This window comes from Empidonax traillii, unplaced genomic scaffold (genome assembly GCF_003031625.1).
Source record: "Empidonax traillii isolate 1590-97213 ecotype Southwest subspecies unplaced genomic scaffold, ASM303162v1 scaffold630:size906685, whole genome shotgun sequence".
Lineage (NCBI taxonomy): Eukaryota > Metazoa > Chordata > Aves > Passeriformes > Tyrannidae > Empidonax > Empidonax traillii.
The window spans coordinates 264002-285540 of NW_020955823.1; the positions used below are offsets into that span (position 1 = coordinate 264002).

At 42.3% G+C, this 21539-nt stretch overlaps 1 protein-coding gene across 1 annotated transcript in view; it reads left to right on the forward strand.

The window, feature by feature from the left end:
- The window catches only part of ADAMTS2 (ADAM metallopeptidase with thrombospondin type 1 motif 2), a 173300-nt gene that overhangs the window by 113886 nt on the left and 37875 nt on the right, over nucleotides 1-21539 (forward strand). The window contains exons 4-5 of the mRNA XM_027898924.1: nucleotides 1946-2148; nucleotides 12931-13014. Coding sequence (XP_027754725.1) covers nucleotides 1946-2148; nucleotides 12931-13014 — 287 coding nt within the window. The remainder of the gene's footprint in view (nucleotides 1-1945; nucleotides 2149-12930; nucleotides 13015-21539) is intronic.

Consider the following 21539-nt stretch of genomic DNA (forward strand, 5'->3'; position numbering starts at 1 on the left):
TTTTAACACTGAAGTTTTCCTGGTGGAGTAAACCAAGAGAGAGGGCTGGAGCTGGCTGCTTGGCAGGTTTGGAGCCCCCCATTGCTGTCAGGCCAGAGCCATTCACCCTCCATGGTACACCTGGGAGTGACAGCTGGGTTCTGCATGGAGAGTGACTTCTCATGCTGAATCATAGATTCTGACCAGATTAATTTTAAAAACTTGTGGCCCCAGGTAGAAGCTGCTGAGAGCCTTGAGGCTGGCAATGAGAACATGGTGGTTGTGCTTATTAGCTGCATTAAATGCTGCTGTACTGGGAGAAGGACATTGTGGGGATGCAGGACCACCATGTGTGACCTTCTCTCTGTCCAGGGCAGTGGGGTGACCTGCAGCTGTGAGTCTCAGGACAAGCGTGTCCTCGAAGCTTGGTGGAGAAATGGTAAGGGGCTGTGCCTTTCAAGGACTGTCCTTTGACAGGAGGTCTCTCCTGGAGGCACAGAGACAAGCTGCTCACCACACAAGGCACAGAGGCCCAGGGCAGTAAGGAACACTGCCTGGTGCGTGTCCTTCCTGGCAGCCAGAGGCTGTGCAGGTCGGTATGTTATTGTCACCCCAGAGGGGAGCTGTGGGGACTCTGCTCAGGCTGCTCATTGCCCAGGACCTGCTGACACAGCAGCCTGAGGCAGCAGGTCTTCAGGCAAGAGCGCAGATGTTCCTGTAATGAGCCCAGTGATCTGGTGACTCATTCATCCCTTCTCAAGCAGCCAGTTTTGATGTGAAAACTTCAATAAATGAAGATGGAGAATCCACTTTCATAACATTTCCAGGAGTTGTTTCTTATTTCTGGTTTGAAGGTGATGGCTTTGCCTTCCTCCCTTTGCTTTCCACTGTATTTCTGTGAATGAAGCATTGTGAGTCTCTGCTCAACCCACAGACCTCTCACTGCCTTTCCTCAGCTCTCTGAGTGACTCTTTCCTGACATGTGTTAAAATCAAGAGGTTCTTGGTGGGACTTCCAGAGCTCTTGCAATGCAAATGATAGTAATGATGTTAATGCTATTCTTTAGAGTTTTCTTTAGTGTTAATGTTATTCTTTAGAGTGAAATGTCAAGATTCCATATTTTCATGTTAATCTTTAGTAGGTAGGTACCACTATAATCGTCCCATCCTGTCAGAGAATGTTCATTTCATATCACAGGGACTATTAGAAATTGTTAGTCGTGAAGAAGCTACTGATGTACCTGATGGGTTGGTCTTTGACACAGAATAATGCAAAGTGACATGGCAAATTTGGAATGAAGGACGAAAAGCTGTTTAAAAAGTTGTGAAAGTAGCTATAAATTAATTAATCTCATACCTAAAATGTGATACTGAGCTGTGATGATAAATAAGGTCCATGTCACTACTGTTGGACTGCATGTGTGTATATAAGAAAGGAGTTAAGAGGTTGAAGCCAGGGGACTGGTTTTTTACTGCCTGCCTGGATAGAAAAAAAACTATATTGGCAACTGCACTCACCTTGAAATAGGAGTCTGTGGGCACCAAGATCAGATTTTGAAGTAGGGTGTCTATCTTTAATTGTTCTGAAATGTAGGCTACCCTGGGTAGCACAACAACACTGAATAGTGTGTTTTTGTTAGAAGTACTTTTAAGCAGCAAGCATTTTACTGCAAACAGCTCCATTCTTCTCCTCACGACATTGGCATGACTTGCTGCCCTTTTGGGCTTGTATTTATTATGCAGTATTACTTAGTAGAAAGCATTGCTTTTACTTGGAGAAGAAAAAACACTTTGGGTCATGTTTCTCTGTCATTTAGGTAATTCTTAATTGACATTAAGTGAAACTAATGCCGTTACATAACGCCCAGAATGCAACAAATGCTGCTGCTTCAAATTTACACCAGCTTAGCTGAAACCTGAGCCTGAACCTCTCTTGGTTGATGACTTGTCTGTCTGTTTGATTCCAGCTGCTAACCTCACTAATTTGGATAATCTCGACAGCGCGTTGAGCCTTGTTGGAGACCAGGTGCGCAGATCGAGGCAGCGCCACCGAAGGCACGCGACGGAGGACGATTACAACATCGAGGTCCTTCTGGGGGTTGATGACTCAGTTGTTCAGTTCCATGGCAAAGAGCACGTTCAGAAGTACCTGCTGACCTTGATGAATATTGTGAGTACAACCCCGTGAACCGCCCTGCGGGGAGGCGCTGACAGCACCAGGAGCGGAGGTTGGGTTGGCCCGTTTGAAGGAGACATAACAAACTTTTCTCGTGGCAGGAGATAACAGGGAGGGAAATCCAGGCCACTTTCAAAAAACTGCAGAAGGGGAGAAGAAAAAAAAAAAAAGAAAAAGGGACCAAGAAAGAGTGGGACTGTTAAAATGTTCAAAGTCCTGCTTTATGTGCTTTGGTGGGTTGGGGGCACAGGGTCAGGGGCTCAGGTTTTTGGAAGTCATGACATTTTAGCTGTATATTCCCTTAATATGAGCTTCTTGCTGAGAAATGTGGTTTGGAGAACTTCAAATATGGTTCTATTAGAAATTTCAATTGTTTTTTTTTTTCCACATTTTTAAAACTACTCAGATAAATTCTTCAATTCCTCAACTCAACTGCCACTTCAGGTCCCAGGGCACTTCCCTGCTCCTTGTTCACCCTGCAGGAAAATGTTACGTAGCGTAACACTGAACTTTCTTAAATTGATTTAGTGTTTACTCCCCGACTGACATCTTTAGGTTTCCTTAGTTAAATATTTAATCTTCAGAACCATAGTCTGTGCAACAGACTATACAGTGTAGTAGGGATGAAAGAATACACCAGGGAATATTATATTTGAAGGAACCACTTTTTATTTCTAAACATGAGTGCAGCAGACACAGCAGCCCTCTAGCACCCCAGTCAGTAAGCAAGGACACTATTTTGTGGGAAAAGAATCAAGTCTTGAAAAATCATCCCTGTTACAGATCAAAGTCAAAATATATTTCCTTCTTCTGCCCAAAAAATAGAACTGAGTGGCAGCCCCCTTCACAGGCAGCTCATTTGGGGATGACTTTCTTCCTTCTCATCTGGAACAGGAGTCTTTTCTCAAAAAAACATACTTGAAAAAAGCTTTAGGTTCAGTGGATGTGTGTTCTCAGTGAAACAGTGTTGAGTAAAAAATTGTAGGTCTGCTCTGTTTTTGACAAATGGAATCTGACTGCTCAAGTTTGCAGTCATGTCAAGAGGATGAGCATGGAGGTGGCTCCTTTGGCTTTGCAAACCACAGAGGCAGAAATCCAGGCTATTAGGTACATTTGCCTGGGATGTAGTTTTTCCAAGATATATTTTTTTAATTATCAAGTTCGTTTTTTTCTTTCTTTATTACATTCTTTTAGCAATGTGCAGAATATCCCTGTTTTTCACTTTAAATGAGAGGTGGAATACAATTTAAGAAAATCCCTTGTGTGATATAAATTCAGTTGCAATGACTTCTTATAACAGCATGGTAAATAGTTAAAAACCTGCACTAACATTAGAGTTATGGGGTCCTTGGTGTCTGCTCTGATGGCTGTAAATACATATATTCTAACAGAAATGACATAGTGAATTTCATTTATTTGTGTGGTTTGTTTCCTCTGAGGCTTAAAACAAAGTCTACAGTGAAACAGATGGTTTTATGCATCTCTAAATTAACAAGCCAAAGAGGCCAAACCAGGAATGTGGCAAACAGGCCAAAATAGATTAAACATGACTCTTTACTTATCATGTCACTTAAATCTATTTTTAAGTATTAAATATACAGTAATGGTAAAGAAGCCATAAATGTTCCAGCTCTGGAATATACTTTTTCCTAATTTTAGTAAACCATCCAACACACAAATTGCAAGAAATAACAACTCTTAAGCACGCTGTCTCTGCAAGTGGTTTAGAAAGTGCAGCCTGTGTAACTGTACCCACAGGGCACAGCAGCTCTTGGCATAGGCAACAATTGTTCTGCTGAGAGCTCTGAGGTAGAAACGTGTCTTTTGGGGACTGAGGATGTGTCCCATGCCTTGTGCCCAAATTCGAGGAGCTGTTTGAAATCCCCAAGGCCTCTTGAGGAGGCTCTGGATAGTCTTTGGCAGTGATCAGTGCTGTCCTGTTCTTCCCTTCTTCAAAGCCCAGCTGGTTTCTAGAGTCTGTGTTTGAGCAGAGGGATGGGTGATGGTAACCAGTCCTGTTTCCAGCTCCAGTATAGAGAGGCAAGAGGAGTTTGTTACTGCAGATACTGGGCGGTGCTGGGGGACCATTTCATGTTTCTAACGAAAGGTGTAGGTCCAGGGTCACTCAAAAAGAAGAAACAGCTACAGAAAATTCCAGCTGTGTTTTTAAATCTGGTGGAAGATCCTTCCATAGCCATGAGATTGTGCGTATCTTGCTGATTTTAGGATGTAATCAATTAGCTTCCTACAGCAACAAGGCATTAAGCATAGAATCAATTAGCCTTGTACGGTAACAAGATGGTAGAAAGCATAAAATCAAGAATGCATGGTAACTGAATAAAATAACAGTGAAAGTATTTACTGGAGATAAGAGGATGATCAAATAGTTGAATTTCTGAGGTTCTGGAAATGAAATACATCCCAGATGAATTCTCCCTCCTGGGACACACCACCACTTTCCCAGAAGCAACTCCCATCACAGCTGCTTCTCCCCACTTTGCTTGATTTCTTTGGGAGTGATGGCATGAGCAGTTGTCCTTAACTAACTTCTCCCAGGAATCTTGGGTGGAACCCTACCACCAACCCAACCAAAACAATTTATTTTTCTTTTCAAGCCCAGTGCAATGACTGTAAATTCAGTAAAATCCGCTTTGTGCTTCTTAAGCGATGTGTTACAGTCCACACCTAAAAGCCATGAAGTGAGAAAAAACCCAGGGGCTGGGTGTCCTGGCTGTCTTGAATTGCTGGGCTAATATTTATCCCGAAGTTTGGAAATGCAGTCACTCCCAAACAAATGGTGATAGACGCCAGAGCATTTTTAACACGTTGGGCTGCAGCCACGTATCTCCTGACTGCGCGCCAGCCGTTCCACTGCAGTGAGCTCGGCCTCGTGCCACCCCCTGTTCATCCTCCAGTCATTTCCTCACACAAAAACCCTGGTTTCTCTTGACCTCCTCTCTCTTCTCTGCTCATCACCCACGGGACGTTTCAGTCCACCTTTGGGAAACATTCCATTGTTCTCCCTGAAGAGACCCTGGGCTGCCTCTCGCTCGCCGCGTTTTCAGCTGTACGTCACGCTGGGTTTTTTTCCTGGGAAGGATATTAGCCTGCACAGTCCTCTGCACTTCCAAGCGTGAGCCCACACGTTGCACAAATTAACTCTGTATTTATAGCATGCAGGAGCATTGCCACAGAGGAGAGAGATCTGGGTGGAGACTTGTAGCTCTGTAGTTACTCAAGAACATGGAAGGTAATTCAATTTCAGCAAGAAAAGGCGTCTCAAAACCCCGGGGATTTTATCTGGTTCTACAAGTGTTTGGGAAATATTAGAAAAGTGCAAGGCAGTGGAGAACTGTCATCTTGTTCCTTGGGAAACGAAAGGATTTCACTGCAGGGTGCTTTGGGAGGGGGAGCAGGGAGCTGAGTGGGTGTCATTGATGGCTTGGATGGGTGCACTGATCACAGGGTAAACAAACTGGCAGGATGGTCAAGTCCAAAGAGTGGTGGTGAATGGAACTAAATCCACTTAGTGGCCAGTCAAAAGGGGTGTTCCCCAGGGCTCAGTACTGGGGCTAGCACTGTTTAATATCTTTATCAATGATCTGGAGGGATTTAGAAGATGTGTGGATGTGGCACTTGGGGACACGGTTTAGTGGTGGCCTTGGCAGTGCTGGGTTGATGATTGGAGCTGATGATATTAGAGATCTTTTCCAGCCTAAACTATTCTGTGATTCTAAGGTGGGTGTTGCTGGTAGCCAGCCCCAGTGCTGAAATCCTCTGATCATTTCAGAATCCTCTTGAAAAGATTCCAGGATTAAGCAGGACATTTGCTGCCTCCTGTGGAAGAGCAGCAGACTTGAGACCCCCTCACCACTGACTAGTGTGACTATTTCAGCTGCTTCAGTCCTGTGTTCAGGGTCACATCCAGGTTGGCAATTGTCATCCTTGTCTATTTTTTTAGAAGAATTTGTCTACAAAGTATGTATATTTTTTTATCTTTGGACAATTTTCAGGGGTAAAAATCTTTCATTCCCTTTGCATTCCCTTCCTGTAAAAGATGTCTTATTGCAATATTTATATATATTCATGTGATGGGTATATGGCCAAAATATTTGTGATACAAACCCTACCTCCTCAAACTAGGTGAGGGCATAACTGTTGTTATTTCAAAGGCAGAGAGACCCTAAACAGGATTTATGCCTCACTCTGGGCTAGATTTATCAGAGTATTTAGACATTTACCTGCTTTAGAAATTAGTGAGAATCAGTTTTAAAAGTTAGCCCATGGGTTTATGTATCTCCCAGCCTTCAAGTGAAACTTCAACTCCAGAACAAATACCTTATAAAACTTTTCATTTGAATAACTGAAAACAACGGGAGTTGTGCAGCTGGGGGCTTTGGAAAGTCCCTGGAGTCTTTCACCTGCATCTTTCAGCACTACATATGTCTTTGAAATGGTGGCCCCGAGGCGCTGTTGAATATGTTATCTGTCGTCTTTAATAGGATGTACATGATACTACTATTATAGATGAGATTTCTGCTTTCCTTTCTCTGGCTGATGAGGGATGAAGATTTGCAGGTACAGAACAGCAAGTCCCTAATGAGAGGAGAGGGCAGAGATGCCATCGGTTTTCTAACTGACAGTTGGATAAAAACCTGAAAGCATGTCTAATTCAAGCTGTTAAAAAGAAAGTGATGATTGAATACATTGAAATAATGGGGCACCCTGTCTCCAGAATCGTGCTTCTTAAACTAAAAAGCATTTTTTCAGATGGGAAGGATAGTTCAGTAATGTAGAATTTGACTGGATTTTTGAAAATTAAATAATTCATAGGCACCAATGCTCATTATTTAAAATCAGTTTATTATAATATGTTCACTTGAAAGCTGAACTAACTCTAAGAAGTTCCACAAATAACAAATATAAGTCCAGCTCTATTCATCTGAGGCACTTCAGCTGTCAGTAGCTGAATTACAGCTTGTTTGAAAGTTTAAATATATGTATGCGAGTTAACTCCACATTTAGGTGGATCATTATCAACCAGTAACTGGGACTGGTGTGAACAGTGTCTGAAAAGGCCTCATGGGGTTATTTTTGTTCATTATTTGGATTGCCACCCTCCAGTGGAAGTTGTAGTTGGGACTGGGCACTCAGGATCTCCCGCAGGAAAGACCCTCTCAGAACTCTTGCAGGTTGTGCTCATTTTCACAGGGATATTATTCCCAGTGTCAGTTGGGTGAGCATTGCTCGTTATTATTACCTGGAATGTGCCTTGCTGCTCTGTTGGACACAGCACAGAGCATCACACAGGTTTTGGTACCATCCTCAAGGCAGAGGGTAGGTACTGTTAAAAGATAGATTTTTTTTTTTTTTCTTTTACTCCAAATACCAACATGAGTTTTAGCCATAAAAATTGCAGCCAGGGACTTTTCAGTTGTGACAGTGTGGTTTGTGTGATGGAGTGTGGATAATTAGGATCAGCTTTCAAATTCTGGATGCTTTTCTGAACCAAACCACTTAGATTTGAAGAAGTCACCATGTTTATTGGATGGACACCACACCCCTGTCCCTTGTAGCAACATGATAAATCAATCTGCTTAATTATTTTATGATGCTATGGTTGATTTTATTAACATGATCTTGAGACAGTAATTCAGAAAAATACCAAGTCTTTTGGTGCAAAGGTAACTTACAGTGTTTCGAAAAACTTCTCAGAGCAATGGTTTGTGGCAAAAATGAGGAGTTCCAAGAGCCTGCGGGAGGAACTAAGAAAAATAAATTAGTCATGAAGTCAGAAAACAGAGTCCATGACCTTTCTGAAGCCAGTGTTACAGTCGAAGATGAGATAGAGACCCGTAACATGAAGCTACCCAGTGCCTTGCCAACACATCTGCTCAGGAGAATGTTTTTCATTTTGACCAGAAGCAGCTAACTTGGACTTGGTAACATCTACTGACTCTTGCACCAGGAAAGGTAAATCAGGACTCGGACTCATATTTGCATAGAAAATGCCAGATTCTTATCTTTTTTTTTTTTTTTTTTTGTGATGTACATTGCCAAGCTCTTCTAAAACTGCCTGTTGCCTGTGGTTTTGAGCAGAATGATAGACGTTTCCCAAATCGGAGCTCACAGTTTGACCTTTAAGTTTCATGTGTGTTGTGTGCCTTCATTATTCTTTTTTCCTTGTGATGCTCAACAAAGATTTCAGGGGAAAAAAAGAGTTCCTCTCTGAGGAAATCAGGAAATGCCTTGTAAGGACTAGAAAGGGAGACTTGGGAACCCTGGATTTTGCCTGACGACTTTCTGTGTGACCATAGTACATCCACGCAAGGAACTGATGTAATGTTATTCCTGTGGGATCAAGATAAAGCTTTGGGAATGTTAGAAATGCTACTTTGGGATCTTCAAAAGCCCGAAGGAGGTGATGAAAAATCGAAGAGGATAGTGGTGTTTGAAGTGGGACCACAGAAATATAAAGTGAGAGGGGGACGCTTTTTGGAGGGTCGAATTACAAAAGTTTGTGCTCAGTATCCACCGCGACATTTCTGGTTCCTATTCTGTAACTCAAAACAGACGTTTCTTACAGAAATAGACAATCACTGGATGCCCACCAGGCACCGAGGCTTTGCTGCAGATAATTATGATCTGATGAATGAGCTGTGTCTCGGGCTGGGCTCTCACAGCGGTTTGCCAGGAGCTCTGCCATCCCACGGGGAAGGAGCTGATGCTCCCCAGCTCCTCCAGCATCGCTCTGGCACAGACCCACACGTGGTCCCTGCTCTGCCCGGCAGCACGTAGCCATCAGTGGTTTCTGCAGCAGCAGTTGTGTAAGGATGCTGGCTGATCAAAGAGCAGGCTAATCAGCCTGGATGGATGGGCAGTTTGTGGCGGCCGCAAAACCAGGCGCGTCTTGTTCTGTGCCCTCTCCAAATGGTCAGATGTGCCCCCTCGACGGCCGCTGTCGCTGGGTCGGAGCCGTTTGACGTTGATGGTGGCCCGAGGTGGGAGCTATTAGATGTCCACAGTGGGGGTGTGTGTGCTCAGGAGCCCCAGGAAGCGGCGCCCACCCGAGCGTAAGGCACAGCCCGTGGAGCTGCAGAGGGTGTGCCTCGGGATGCACACGATGATTTCTGGTTCAACGGGATGGAGCTGTGGTTGTTCTGTGATGGAGAGGGCTGCCCTGTGCACAGCAGACACTAACGAACTTTGCAAGGCTGGGAATTCCTTCAAACTGCATGAATGAGTTTGCCCGTGACTTGCCAAAATGTGCAGATTGTTCTCCTATTGCGCATCGGTTTAATTAGAGATTCAGGGAACCACCTGACTTTCCCTAAAAGCCCTGCCAGCTCTATCAGCAGGTAGCCTGCTCTGCACCAAGACTTGCAGAACTGCAGGCTGGTGATTACTGTTTGTGTTACAGCAGCTTTCAAAATTCCCTTTTAGGATTGGGGCCTGCTTTGCTCAATAACAAAAACTTTCCAGTGCTGCTTTTACAAAGCAGGAGGCACCTCACAGGCTCCTAACTTGCCTTTAGTTTTTTGATGTGTTCTATGTGCTTACTGTGCCGACTTGAAACTTGCTCAAGGCAGAAGAATTATAAAATTAGCAGGGAGGGACAGATGAAAAAAGTAAATGAAGTCTTTGTTTTTCTTATGTAGCACCAATCTGTGCCAGCCTGATTTCTAAACAGAAACTTTAAATAGAAACGCATGTTTTCCTTTGAAATATCTCAGAAAAAGAAAACAAAGTTATCCCAAAATAGTCAGTGAACTACAATAGCTTGATGAAAGTCTCTTTACAGAGTTTCACTGTGCTTTGAATTCTTTACCCAGCCTTCTTCATCACTCTCTATAAATGCTGAATCACTGTAGGACATCTAAGAAGATTTAATGCATTCATCGCCTTCAGTTCAGGAGCTGTGATTTTGGGATAGCCTCTGTCCTTTCTTTTCCTATGCAGCAACTTAATTTTAGACTAACTGTTCTGAGAACAACGGGAGATCACCTCTGATTTTCCTCCTGTTGGTACGAACCAGGATGTCCTACTGAAGTACCTGGACATGTAGTGCTGTAAAAGTACTCTGCCCTTGTTTTCACACCTATGTGTATTTATTGCACGGACATCTGAACGTGGATACCCATTGTCTGATTACCTCTGCTTTGAAAGAGTAAGTTTCAAAGTTGTGAGCTGCTCTCAAGCCCGGAGCTTTCTGATTCCACACATTGGTCGGTCATTTTCTGCCCTGTACGTTGTGCTGCATTACCTTGACTCTGCTTTGCTGCTGAAATAACAGGTGGAATTTTGGAGAATCTGACCTTGGAGGCAAGTGTGTGCGCTTTTCATGAATGTTTGAGAGTACAACATTCAGTTGCTTGGATCTTGTATCTTTACTAGTTTCCTGTAACAAATAAATGCAATTTAGGCCACGCTGGAAAAAAAGAAAAGTATCTATTTCAGCATGTTATCTATGTGCACTGAGACACTACTAGAAAGACACGGTTTAGCTTAGAGAAAGATGCTGTGTGAAGAGAGGTTGGACTCATCCTTATTAATGAAACCAAGACCCAGAGCTTTGAATTGGCCCACTGTCTTGCAGAAAAACCAGGATCCCAAGAGGACCAAGCAGCTTTTTACAGTGCTTGTGCTTTTCTGTTCATTCACAGTTTGTTTGTTAGATGTCATTTGCATGAACAGTCAAGCAGTGTTTTTAATTCTGTTCCATCAACATTTTCAAGCCAAGTTTCCCTTTGGCACAGAACAGCGATACAGTTGTTCAGTTACTCAACTATTGTTAAAAGAGGCTTAGGTTAAGAGAGAGAGAGCAATTTGGATTATGCTTTATGAACTAATTAAATACTTATTTACATGCTGTGTTTGCTGTCCCCCGTACACAGCAGTTTTGATTTAGGACTCATTTCATGTATAGGTGATTTATAGCTTATTTCAACCTCATACCCTTGATGCGTGTGCTTTCTACTCACCACACAAAGAGGGAGGCAAATCAATATCTCTGAGTCCCTTGACAATCCACAAGGGTCTTTTTCCTGGGTGCAAGAATTTCTGTAAAGCAAAATATGTGTTTATGTCTTACCTCTTCATAATATCTGTTCAGCAGTGGTCTTTAGAGTAAAAATAAGAGATTTTTTAAAATATCGGAATATAAAGTTAGTCTAATCAAGTCTTATTTAGACATGTAAAGAGATTATCTGATTTCTGGAGGGGTTGTTTACAAAGCACATCTGAACAGATCAGCTGCTCCTACACCTGAATGGAAATAGCAGCCCCTGAAGACAATTATAGTCATGGGTTCTTCATCCACCATCGTCCAGCCCAGGATCTGCTTGCTCATCAACCAGCAATGAGCCTGGATTCCAGGCATCCCCCAGCATGTTCCCCAGGTGCCTGGGCAGGTGACCTGGAGGGTGTGAACCTGTTCCTGGAGCTGTGGTTCAGCCACACCATTTCCAACCCATCAGCACAGGACACTCAGGACTGTTGAGAACTTGGACACCTACCAAGCATAAAATAAAGCCCTTCTATTCAAAAAATACTGATGAAATGAATTAAAATTCACTTTAAAATGTCAACGGGGATTGCTTAGCAAAGCCTACACTGGTTTATTTAATTGTAATGATTTTTGCAGAGATAAAAGATGGGCCATTAAAACTGGGGCTGATGGAAGTAACAGGACGTTATTTACTGTGTTTCAAATGAAAGGTTTTCTGAAAGTTATTTATTATCTTGGAGTAATGAATCTAGTTTGCAGGAATAAATGAAATTTAGATCCAGCCAGCAAAACAGTCCAGTTTGGTGCAACCTTTACCAAGAGAAGGAGGTTTTAGGAGAGGCACTTGCCTTGCAGGGAATCTCATCTGCCTCTTCTAATTTGTAAAGCTAAACCCCTGCCATTTGGCTGAGTCTCATGCAGTCTTCATCAGTGAATACTTAAATCAGCCTCTTTAAAAGTTAATATTTGCCTAGCTTGCTTGTAGCAGTGTTTCCTCAGTAATCATTATTCATCCACATTTCATTCTCTAAATATTTACAGTTTTCTTTTTGGTGTTCCTGGGGTGATTTTCCCGCGTGCGTGTTTAGTTATGTAGCTCTCCTATTAAAAAAAAAAAAAAAAAAAAAAAAAAGACAGTTTTAATTTGCTGGCATTTTGTAGCTTTTGTTCTGCTTGCAGAGTTTAACACTGATGAGTTTTGACAGACAACAAAGCCAGCCCATGTGCCCGACCAGCTTTTTGAGGGAGGTGGATCCTCTTGGCAGAGTGTGAGGTGGTGGGTCCCAGATGGAAGGGTTGCAGGGTGCAGCTGAGCTGGTTCAGTGAATTGCTCTTGGGAGAGAGGTCCTGTCCCTCTCCCCAGTCCCCTTCCCCACCTGCAGACCTGCCCAGCAGAGAGATATTTGGGTTCTGCCTGGATTACCGTGCTCCAGGCTCCAGCAGGCACACACAGGTCGGCTCCACTGCATCACGTAGGTGCACCATGATACCTCTAAATCCATTTAGGCTGGCACTTATATACCTGTTAATCTGCAGTCTCTGATTGTGTTGATCTTAAATGATTTCTTGAATTATGACCTGTTGGGAGGCTACAACAGAGTCTGGAAAAGAAAACATTCCCTCTCACATTAGTGGGTTTTTTCATGTTTTATATATGAACACAAAGTGGTCTCTGGACTAATGACAGAGCATAAAATGTACTGCTGCATGACTGCTTTCATAGTTACTTGCTGCCAGTATCATCATTAAAGTGCTGAACTCTTTTGCAGGTTAATGAAATTTATCATGATGAGTCCCTGGGTGCTCACATTAACGTTGTCTTGGTGAGGATAATCCTGCTGAGCTACGGCAAGGTAAGAAAAGGTTAATTTAAATGGAGAATATCAATATCTATAAACTTCATTTGCTTATGACCAGTGTAGTTAATGGTGACTTGTATTGGTTTTGTATTTTAATTCATATATCGTCCTTACCAGTCTATGAATATAAAGAACTTTTTTGTTTATATTTATTTGCTTATCTTTTCAAATCATTTCAGTTTCTTCTGGGTTTTCCCTTTCTCATTTAAAGCTGTTGCTTAGCTGTGGCAGTCTGTATTTTCAGATTTGTTTGGAATAATCCACAAAACATAGAGTTTTGTTGTCTTTAGTTCCTTAAGACAACACAAGGTGTTGTGGTAGAACTGCATATAAGTGACAATAAACACAAGATCAGTTCTGCAAGATGCTGAGGGCTACAGCCTCTTTCTAAGAACTCATTAATACTTGTGCTCATTATCAGTGGGACTACACATGTACTTGAAGCTAAATGGGAGTTCTGTGGAATAGGGGCCAGAAGGCAAGAGCTCAGCAGATCAAATCTGTAATTAAGAATATTAAGTGTTTTTTCTCTCACTGTTCCTCTGGAAGGGGTTACTCCACAGGCAAAACTTGAGTAAAGGGGAACAAAATGTTAAATGCATTTCAAAAGTATTGATCAGTTCAGTACCTGTGCCCCAGTATTGCCTAATCAGCATCAAATTCCATGGAAACAGGAACAGGGCATTTCAGGTACGTTGATAAATGCTTTGGTTAAGGACATGTGATTTTAGTGCTGTCTAGCACAGCAGCATGCCCAGCTGCTCAGAGCAGAGTGTTAAAGTCTAAGGCACCTTTCTGTGCCTGGAGTTGCTGGCATTTGCATGTTCGTGTAGTGAACCTGAGTTCTGGAAGACTCCGTGTCTGTTCATGGAAGTGTTGGAACGCTGTGGTAGCCAACAGAACTGGTATATGGGCTAGTCACTTCTTTGCAGTCTTTAGTTCCTGCATATTTCATAATTGTTATGTGTGTCTCTTTAGCTCTATAAATCTGTACCAGTCTGAACTCTGATAACTTTGCCATTTTCCTGATGGCAGGCAGTAACTACAGCAGCCTCCATTCCATCTTGAGAATCTTTACTTTCTTGTGAAGAGCAAAGACTTGTCCACTGATAATTTGCAAGCTATCCATTTCATATTAATTGTCTTTAGAGAGGAAAGTGGGGTGAAGGACAGAAGCCATCACTTCGTGGTGGGTCTTGGGCCATATCACAGAAGCAGCAGTTGTGGATGCTCTCCTTGGGGATTCTAAATCCATCATCTGCAGTGGACAGTGTTCTAGCTTCTGAGCTGCCCTGCTGGTTTCAGAAGGCCATAAAGTGTCATAATTCCACTGTCACAAGCTTGCCCTAAATAGCCAAGAAGATAATTTTTCTTGCATTTCTATACCTGGTTCTTATTTACAAGAAAGACAATTTTACGGCTTTCCGGAAAAAGTAAAAAGTACGTAAAAGAGATAATTTCAAAGCTCTAGCATGCCATGGCTGGATGAGAATACATTCTTTTATGTTCATGTTTTAAAGCTCCTGATCAGAGGACTAGTACTGGGGAGTAGAAGGTGAGGAGATTCCTCTTCAGAGATTTGGGATTATTTAGCAGTGGAAAAGCAGAGAGGAAAGGTGTATAGTTCTTACTTTCATAACTTGTTCTGGGGAATTAGAACAAAGCCTTCAATACTCTACCATCCCACATGTCAGTATTAACAATTTTTCAGGAATACATAGTCAAAGTACATAACAAAAGAAATGCAAGTTTCTTGCATGTGCAAGTTAAGGCAGTGCATGAATGAAGCAGCCTGGCTGGCTTCACAGTATGAAAATATTATCCCTGTCTTGTTTGAGTAAGATTTCCTTTGAAAGCATGGAGCTGATATCTTCAGATTCATTTGCTTCACTGCAGGCAATTTATATATATTATCAAGGGTGCCATTTAAATAATCATAATAATTACATTATGGTTCTGTAATTGATGAAGTATGTACCATCAACGTCAGTTTTATGACAGCACTCTCAGCTATTGCCAATTCTCTACCCCTGAGAAGCCTTCTACTGTATTGTGGGGTTTTTTTAGAGGATTATATTATTTTATACAATATGTCATCTGTTGATAAGAATAATATGGACAATACTTGAGTTGCATAGCAACCAACCTTTCACTGGTTCTTGCTTGAAGGTACTCCACTCCTTCAAATGTACTTATTTTTTAACGTTCTCAAACACAGGCAACCGTACATTCAGAAGTTTCAATCATTTCAGGAATTGCACTAATTGCCCTGGTAAGGTGAAAAAATGGAAGATATTCTTTGGTGATAACATACTGAAATTACTTCAGGGACAAACTCAAGAGATCTTTGATGACATGGTTTTACTGAACTAGTACTTAGTGTAAGTTATCACCTCTGGACTTTGAGGGTATGGCAGGTCGAGCACTGGGCTTGGGTGCTGGCTGGGTGGTGAGTTTGGGCAGCAGGCAGAGTGTGGCCGGGGTGGGTTTGCAGGAGCTACCAGCCCTTCCCCAGCTCCCCACTCTGCTCTCAGTACTTCAAACCAATGATGTACCAGAGGGACTGATGTGAAGGCTTCAGCTGTGCCTGTCTGCTGCCCACTCATTTATCAGTTCCACCATTAGGATAGAAAAATGTGTTCTGCAAAGGCTGCTTCGTATCTGCAGTGGCTCCAGAAGCACCCATGGATTTCTCTGCACTTTCTTGTCATTTACTCCCAAAGTCACAGGCTCTTCTGATGGGATGGGATACTGCAAATAAGTAAACAGGGTACATGCAGTGCCTTTTTCTTCAAATGGGAAAAAGATGAGCTGGCTGACTTCTGCCTTTTTGACTTCAGTAGTAGGAAGATTGGTTCCAAATTTTGGAAGCTGCGGATACATTTGAGATTAATATAATTCAATGTTTGGGCAAATTATTCCACTTAGACCTATTTTGGTTGTAAGGGCTCTGTAATCCAGCTAGCTCTAGGATACTGAGGGAAATAAGCAGGGCAACCACTATCACCAAGCGCAGAGGAGGTGGCAAGAGATGAGCCGAGAATGCATTTAAAAATCCTGACTGGTTATTATAAAATTTGTTTGGAAACATTTAAATCCTGAGCACTGCATAAAATCCTCTCATCGCCTCTTTGAGGTGGATGAATAAAGATTATTATTCCCACTTTGCAGCTAAAAAAACAACGATGTGAAGAGTTATTTTCCAAGGCCACACGGAAGGCCACTGGCAGGCTGGGGATAAGACCTCATAAATTCCTGGCTCCAGCCCCGCGCTCTGACCATCGACAATGGTGACTCTGTGTGCAGATGAGCTGGCCTTGCACAGCACAGAGAAAAGCACACACATTAGCTGGGATGGGTGTAATTAATACAGTCATTAATGAAAAAAAATCAAGAGTTTTGCAGGGACTCCAAGGGTTTCCATAAACGCAGCTACTTGAGGGTTATTTCTTGGGAAATGTGAATGAGGCAGTGCAGGAACCCCTGAACTCTCCTTTGGAGCAAAAAACACTGCTGGAGTCACCTGTATTCAGACTGGAGCAGGTTGGGATAGGCTGAGGGATGGTATGTCTGCTCCATACTCATACTGAAGTGCAACCAGCAAGGAGAGAAAACCCATGTAAAAATAAACCAGTGTTGGCCCCAGAACGAGTGAATGGACTCTGGCTTTGTGTTAACTTGGTCAAATTGAAAGAGGAACCTGACCACAAAAACAGAGAGCCTTTCAAAAAGATTAGGGGAGGGAAGAACACCCAGATGGCTTTAAGATGACAGGTCAGGAAGAAGGTACTGTGGGGTATGTATGTATATATTTTATGCCTAAAATCTCACAGGACAGGACTGTTAACCAAGAAGGATTTTTCAATTGTGTATGTCTGAGATATTAGCAGAGCTCCTACTGCCTTCATTTGGGACAAGATTTTACCTTTGATATTTTCATAAAATGATGCTCTCTTTAACTCTGCCATCTGACCTTTTCATGTCTAAGCTTGATACAAGCAAGGAAGATGTTCCTGATTCAGCCAGGATGGAAAATGCTGGTTTGGTTTGAATCATTTTCTTCTCTCTGTTTCCCAGTGGGAGGTCTTGGAAGGACAAACCAGGTTTACCCCTTAAATCTGGTGTTCATCCTTAAGATTTTGCTGTTGGCCCTAGATGGAGGGGAAAGGGATGAATGCTTCCACCTATCTCTTATTCTTCCAGGAAAGTGCCAAAACTCTGGCTGAGAGCATTTGTGCCTGGCAGTGCAAGAAGGTTCTTAGCTGCACATTATGGTCACTGAACAGCTGCACTTGGAATGGACCTCTGGGCACCATCTAGTCCAACTCCCCTGCTCAAAGCAAGGTCATTTGAAGCAGCTTGTTCAGGACCTTGTCCAGCTCTATTTTGAATATTTCCAGAGACTCCATAATCTCTCTGGGCAACCCTTCCCAGTGTTTTGCCATTGTTATGGTAAAACTACAGTCACACTCCTAGAGGCTTTTTTTCTTGCCCATTGCCTCTTGCTCTTTCTCTGGATACCACTGAGAAGATTCTGTCTCAGTCATCTTTATTCCCTGCCCAATAGGTATTTATATACATTGAGAGTTTCTCCAGCCTCTCCTTGTGTTAGGAAGTCACTGATGTGAGTTGAGTATCTTAGTTTTCCACTGACATTGGTAGATGCAGAAGACCTGAAAGAATCAGCAGGAACCAAGCCCTGATCTTGCAGAGTGCTACACAAATGGAGTTGTTGACTCCAGCATTTGGCCATCTCCACTGTGGCCAAACCAGTTCTGCACAGGCCGAGTTGTAAGGCCAGAACATACCTATTATATAGCATTTTGGCTGCTGTTCATGTTTTTGCACTGTTTTCATATGCTTAGGATAGGGATAAAGAGAAGAGATAATATCCCTCCTGTTTTTTATCTGGGTGAATTGTTGAATTCCTTTATTTATGTATTAGAGTCATAGCTTATAATTTCCCAGTGTGTTTTGTTGGGACCTTGAAGAATGTGGAGCTGGCTGATAGCATAAACAGTACTTTGTATTCCTGATCTGCTTACATTTATACAGAATTAGAGACTGAAAAATGTTTACAAACTGCTGCCATAAGAAAGCTTTACAAATCCTTTGAATGCAAAATGACAGTTTGCTGAATGAGCTATTTTTGTTAGTTCAGTTACCATGGACACTCAATAATTGTATTTATTTATTTTTTCCTTCTCTTGTTCGGGATGAGAGAAGAATATAGGAGATCTAATCCAATATCCAATGAACAATAGAAGTGCCAAGTAGAAGCAATGTAAACAGTATGTTTTGCAGAGACTTTACACATTCAAGAAGGGAAAGACATATGTTAAATAGTTTCCCGAATGTGTGCACTGCTCTGGTCCAACTTTTGCTACCATAGTTTGAAGCCTATCACGTTAAACAAATTTCTGCTCCTCCTGGAGCTACTGAAGAGCTGCAAAGCCTTCTCCGTTGGTACTCTTGGAGCACCACCTAATGGATGAGTTAGGAAAGGTACCAAGCTTCTGACCAGCCTAAATTTCTTATATTCTTATCATCAAATACCTGCTAATCAACACCATTGCAAACTTGTACCCAGTGATGCCAAATGGCAGATAAATAGCTCATTAAGGGGAGATGCCATTTTGTGGTGATACTTGTCTGTCTCTCACACGGGCTGGCAGCTTGAACATTCTTGAAAGGTTTGGGTAGAATATAGTCCAAATTTGCCATTTTCTTCTAAGATAACTGTGAAATTTTTAAAGAAAAAAAATTACACGTTTCTTACTTGTCCAACAATCTCCACAAGTATCTGAAGGACCTTTCAGTCAGCTCCATGAATGACTTGTTCTTCAGTGTCTTCATATCAGAGAACTGAACATCACACTGATAACTTCCCAAAGGACAAGACAGGTGGCAAAGAAGACTCAGAGACCTCTCTAATGACTCTCAACACTTTCTCAATGCCCTTCTTTTCCTCTTTATATGAATGGTAGTTGCAGCTCAGTTGTCTTCTATTTTTTATTTTTTTTTCTGCTGCTTCTATCTACGGAAGGGATTGAAGAAGAACTGAAGGCAGAATCAAAAAGGAAGGAAAATGGAAAGCATTGGTAGCTGTTGAGTTTCCCAGAGAAAGGGCCTTGGCCAATTCTCTAGGGCAGATTGTCCTCATAACCCTCTGTGGTGTCTCCTTGCCTGGGGGATGTTCTCCCAGCTGAGCCCTTTCCATTTCTTGGCCAACATCCCCATCTGTTTCCATCAGCGGTTCAGAGATTTTTTGCTTTTCTTGCTGTGAGAAGGAAAGTTTCTCTTTCCACTGGCAGTTTTCCTGCTGATCAGCTGAGTAATGCTCTCCACAGGCCTGCTGTCCTGTTTGGAAAGAGGTCCTTCCCAGCCAGGTCTGAGCTCCCAGCCAGCTGCAGGACCTGTGTGTTCCTGGCAGTGCAGGCCCTTTGCTGGCCAACAGTAACACCTACACCTCTTCTCCATGTGCAGCCTGCTGGCCCCCAAACTTTCTCTGTTTGCAGTGTGACAAAGAGGGATTTCACCTTACAATCCTTATTACTGTACACAGTTCATCTCTTGTCCTCTTTCTCCTTTTGCTGTGTCTATTTAATAAGGGGTTGGGCTTTCCTGAGTCTGATGAAAGCTCCCCATTGACTTCCAACAGAAAATATTATCAAGTGTTATCTGACACCTCTACAGGAGTAATGTTTTGGACAACATCCTTCCAAAACATATGACACCTGCCCTGTCTACTAACAAGCTCTGCTGGGTCCCATGATTTCCCCGAGCAACTTTCTTGCAGGGCAGCAGCATTTATCTGTAAAGGCAAGGCAGCTGGAAAAGTGGATAAAAAAAATGCAATATAAAAGCATGTCTGGCTTAGGAAATCTCTGATCCAAAGACCACTGGAGCCTTGGAAGTTATTTGGAGGGAAACACTGCACCATACTTGTGCTCCTCTAATTCCCTGGACATCCTGTTGCCTACTGTCAGGAGATGACCATGGTACACGTGGTTCTTTGGTTGCAGCCAGAGCAGTTTCAACCATCACTGTCAGACTGATGATTCCCTGGCCATGCAGGATTTGCTGTGAGTACTGTTGGAGCCTTTCTGATTTGAAAGCCCTTGATAAACTGCAGAAAGTGGGAGTTCAGGTGAGAATTTGCTAGGAATCAAGTGGGTTTCTCTTTTCAAGCTGTTACATTACAGTGAGGAAAGACAAGAGATTAGTGGCCAGATGACTTGAGTGCTCAGTGGACTTTCAGTACTCAGCAGGTAGAACTGAGTTTTTCCTCTCGCTCTTTGCAAGTCCTCCTCACTGACACAGGACCTCAACTTGCTGTTTACATTTGTAGGACACGGACACTCAAAATAAAGGACTTCCTACTGGATGCCTCATTTCCCAACTTAAAGAGCAATAAGGCTCAGTTTTATGTGCGAATTTCTGATGTTAAAATTGTGTCATTGGCAAAGAAATTGGGTCAACTGAAACATATTACAGACTTGTTTGTTCTCAGCTTCCCCTCCAAGGCCAAAGGGGTTTTCTTCATTTTCCCCATTGTGTTGGATGCAAACCCCCCCCAATATTCCACATTACCTGCTTGGTGCTCCTTTCATTTGCTTGGAAACAAACTAAAATCAGTGTTTTGGTCAGAGATTTCTTTGCAAATAATTGGATACTCTTAAACAAAGAACATGTTGACAGTGTGCATTATTTCTTTGTTTTCTGATCAATGCATCTTATAAGATGTAATGATTTTTGTTTGGTACAAGGTACAGAAGGAGGTCATGGTGAGATAAGGAACTATTAGCAAACAGTACGCGACTGGAGACTTTTCAACTTCATTTTACAGTGTTCTTTGCTTTTTGAGGCTTGCAGTCAGATTTCTCACTGAGCTCCTTGAAGGGATTGATCTCTTTTGTGTGGCTTTGGAGAAATGAGAACAGTGGAGACGATGTAGATAGGTTTTGTGCTTGTTTGCTTGTTTGTTTTTGGTTTACCACTGATGGATGTTATTGAAGACCTCAGCAATGGTCAAACCCTGGTTAACTGACTAGGATTTCTGCTTGAAGAGCCAGGATTTTGCCCTGTAACAGTGACTCAAAGTTTGTTTAAGCCTGTTCTTATAAATATACAAAGATGCAATAAAGGCACCACAACTGTCCCACCATTTAAAATACAGTATTAGTTCAATTTCCAAGGGAATGATGGCTGGAAGCAGTATGACCCAGTGCAGGATTATATTACAACTTTTTCATTCCGCAGTGGTATCAGAATCCAAGCTGAGCCTCTATTTGGTTTATTAATTTGTTTTTCTGAACATTTGCAGGATTCTAATATCTTAGTTTTGCCAAAATGAGACCTCAGTTTGGCAGACATTTCTTTTATCAGTTCCAGTTGTTCTTCCACAACCCTTTGAGGATTTTCTGTTTCATGTAGTCAATATTCTCTGTACTCCATCATGCACTCAATTAGAGGACACGTCAAATACATCTGTATTTAAACACGAATTATATTACTTC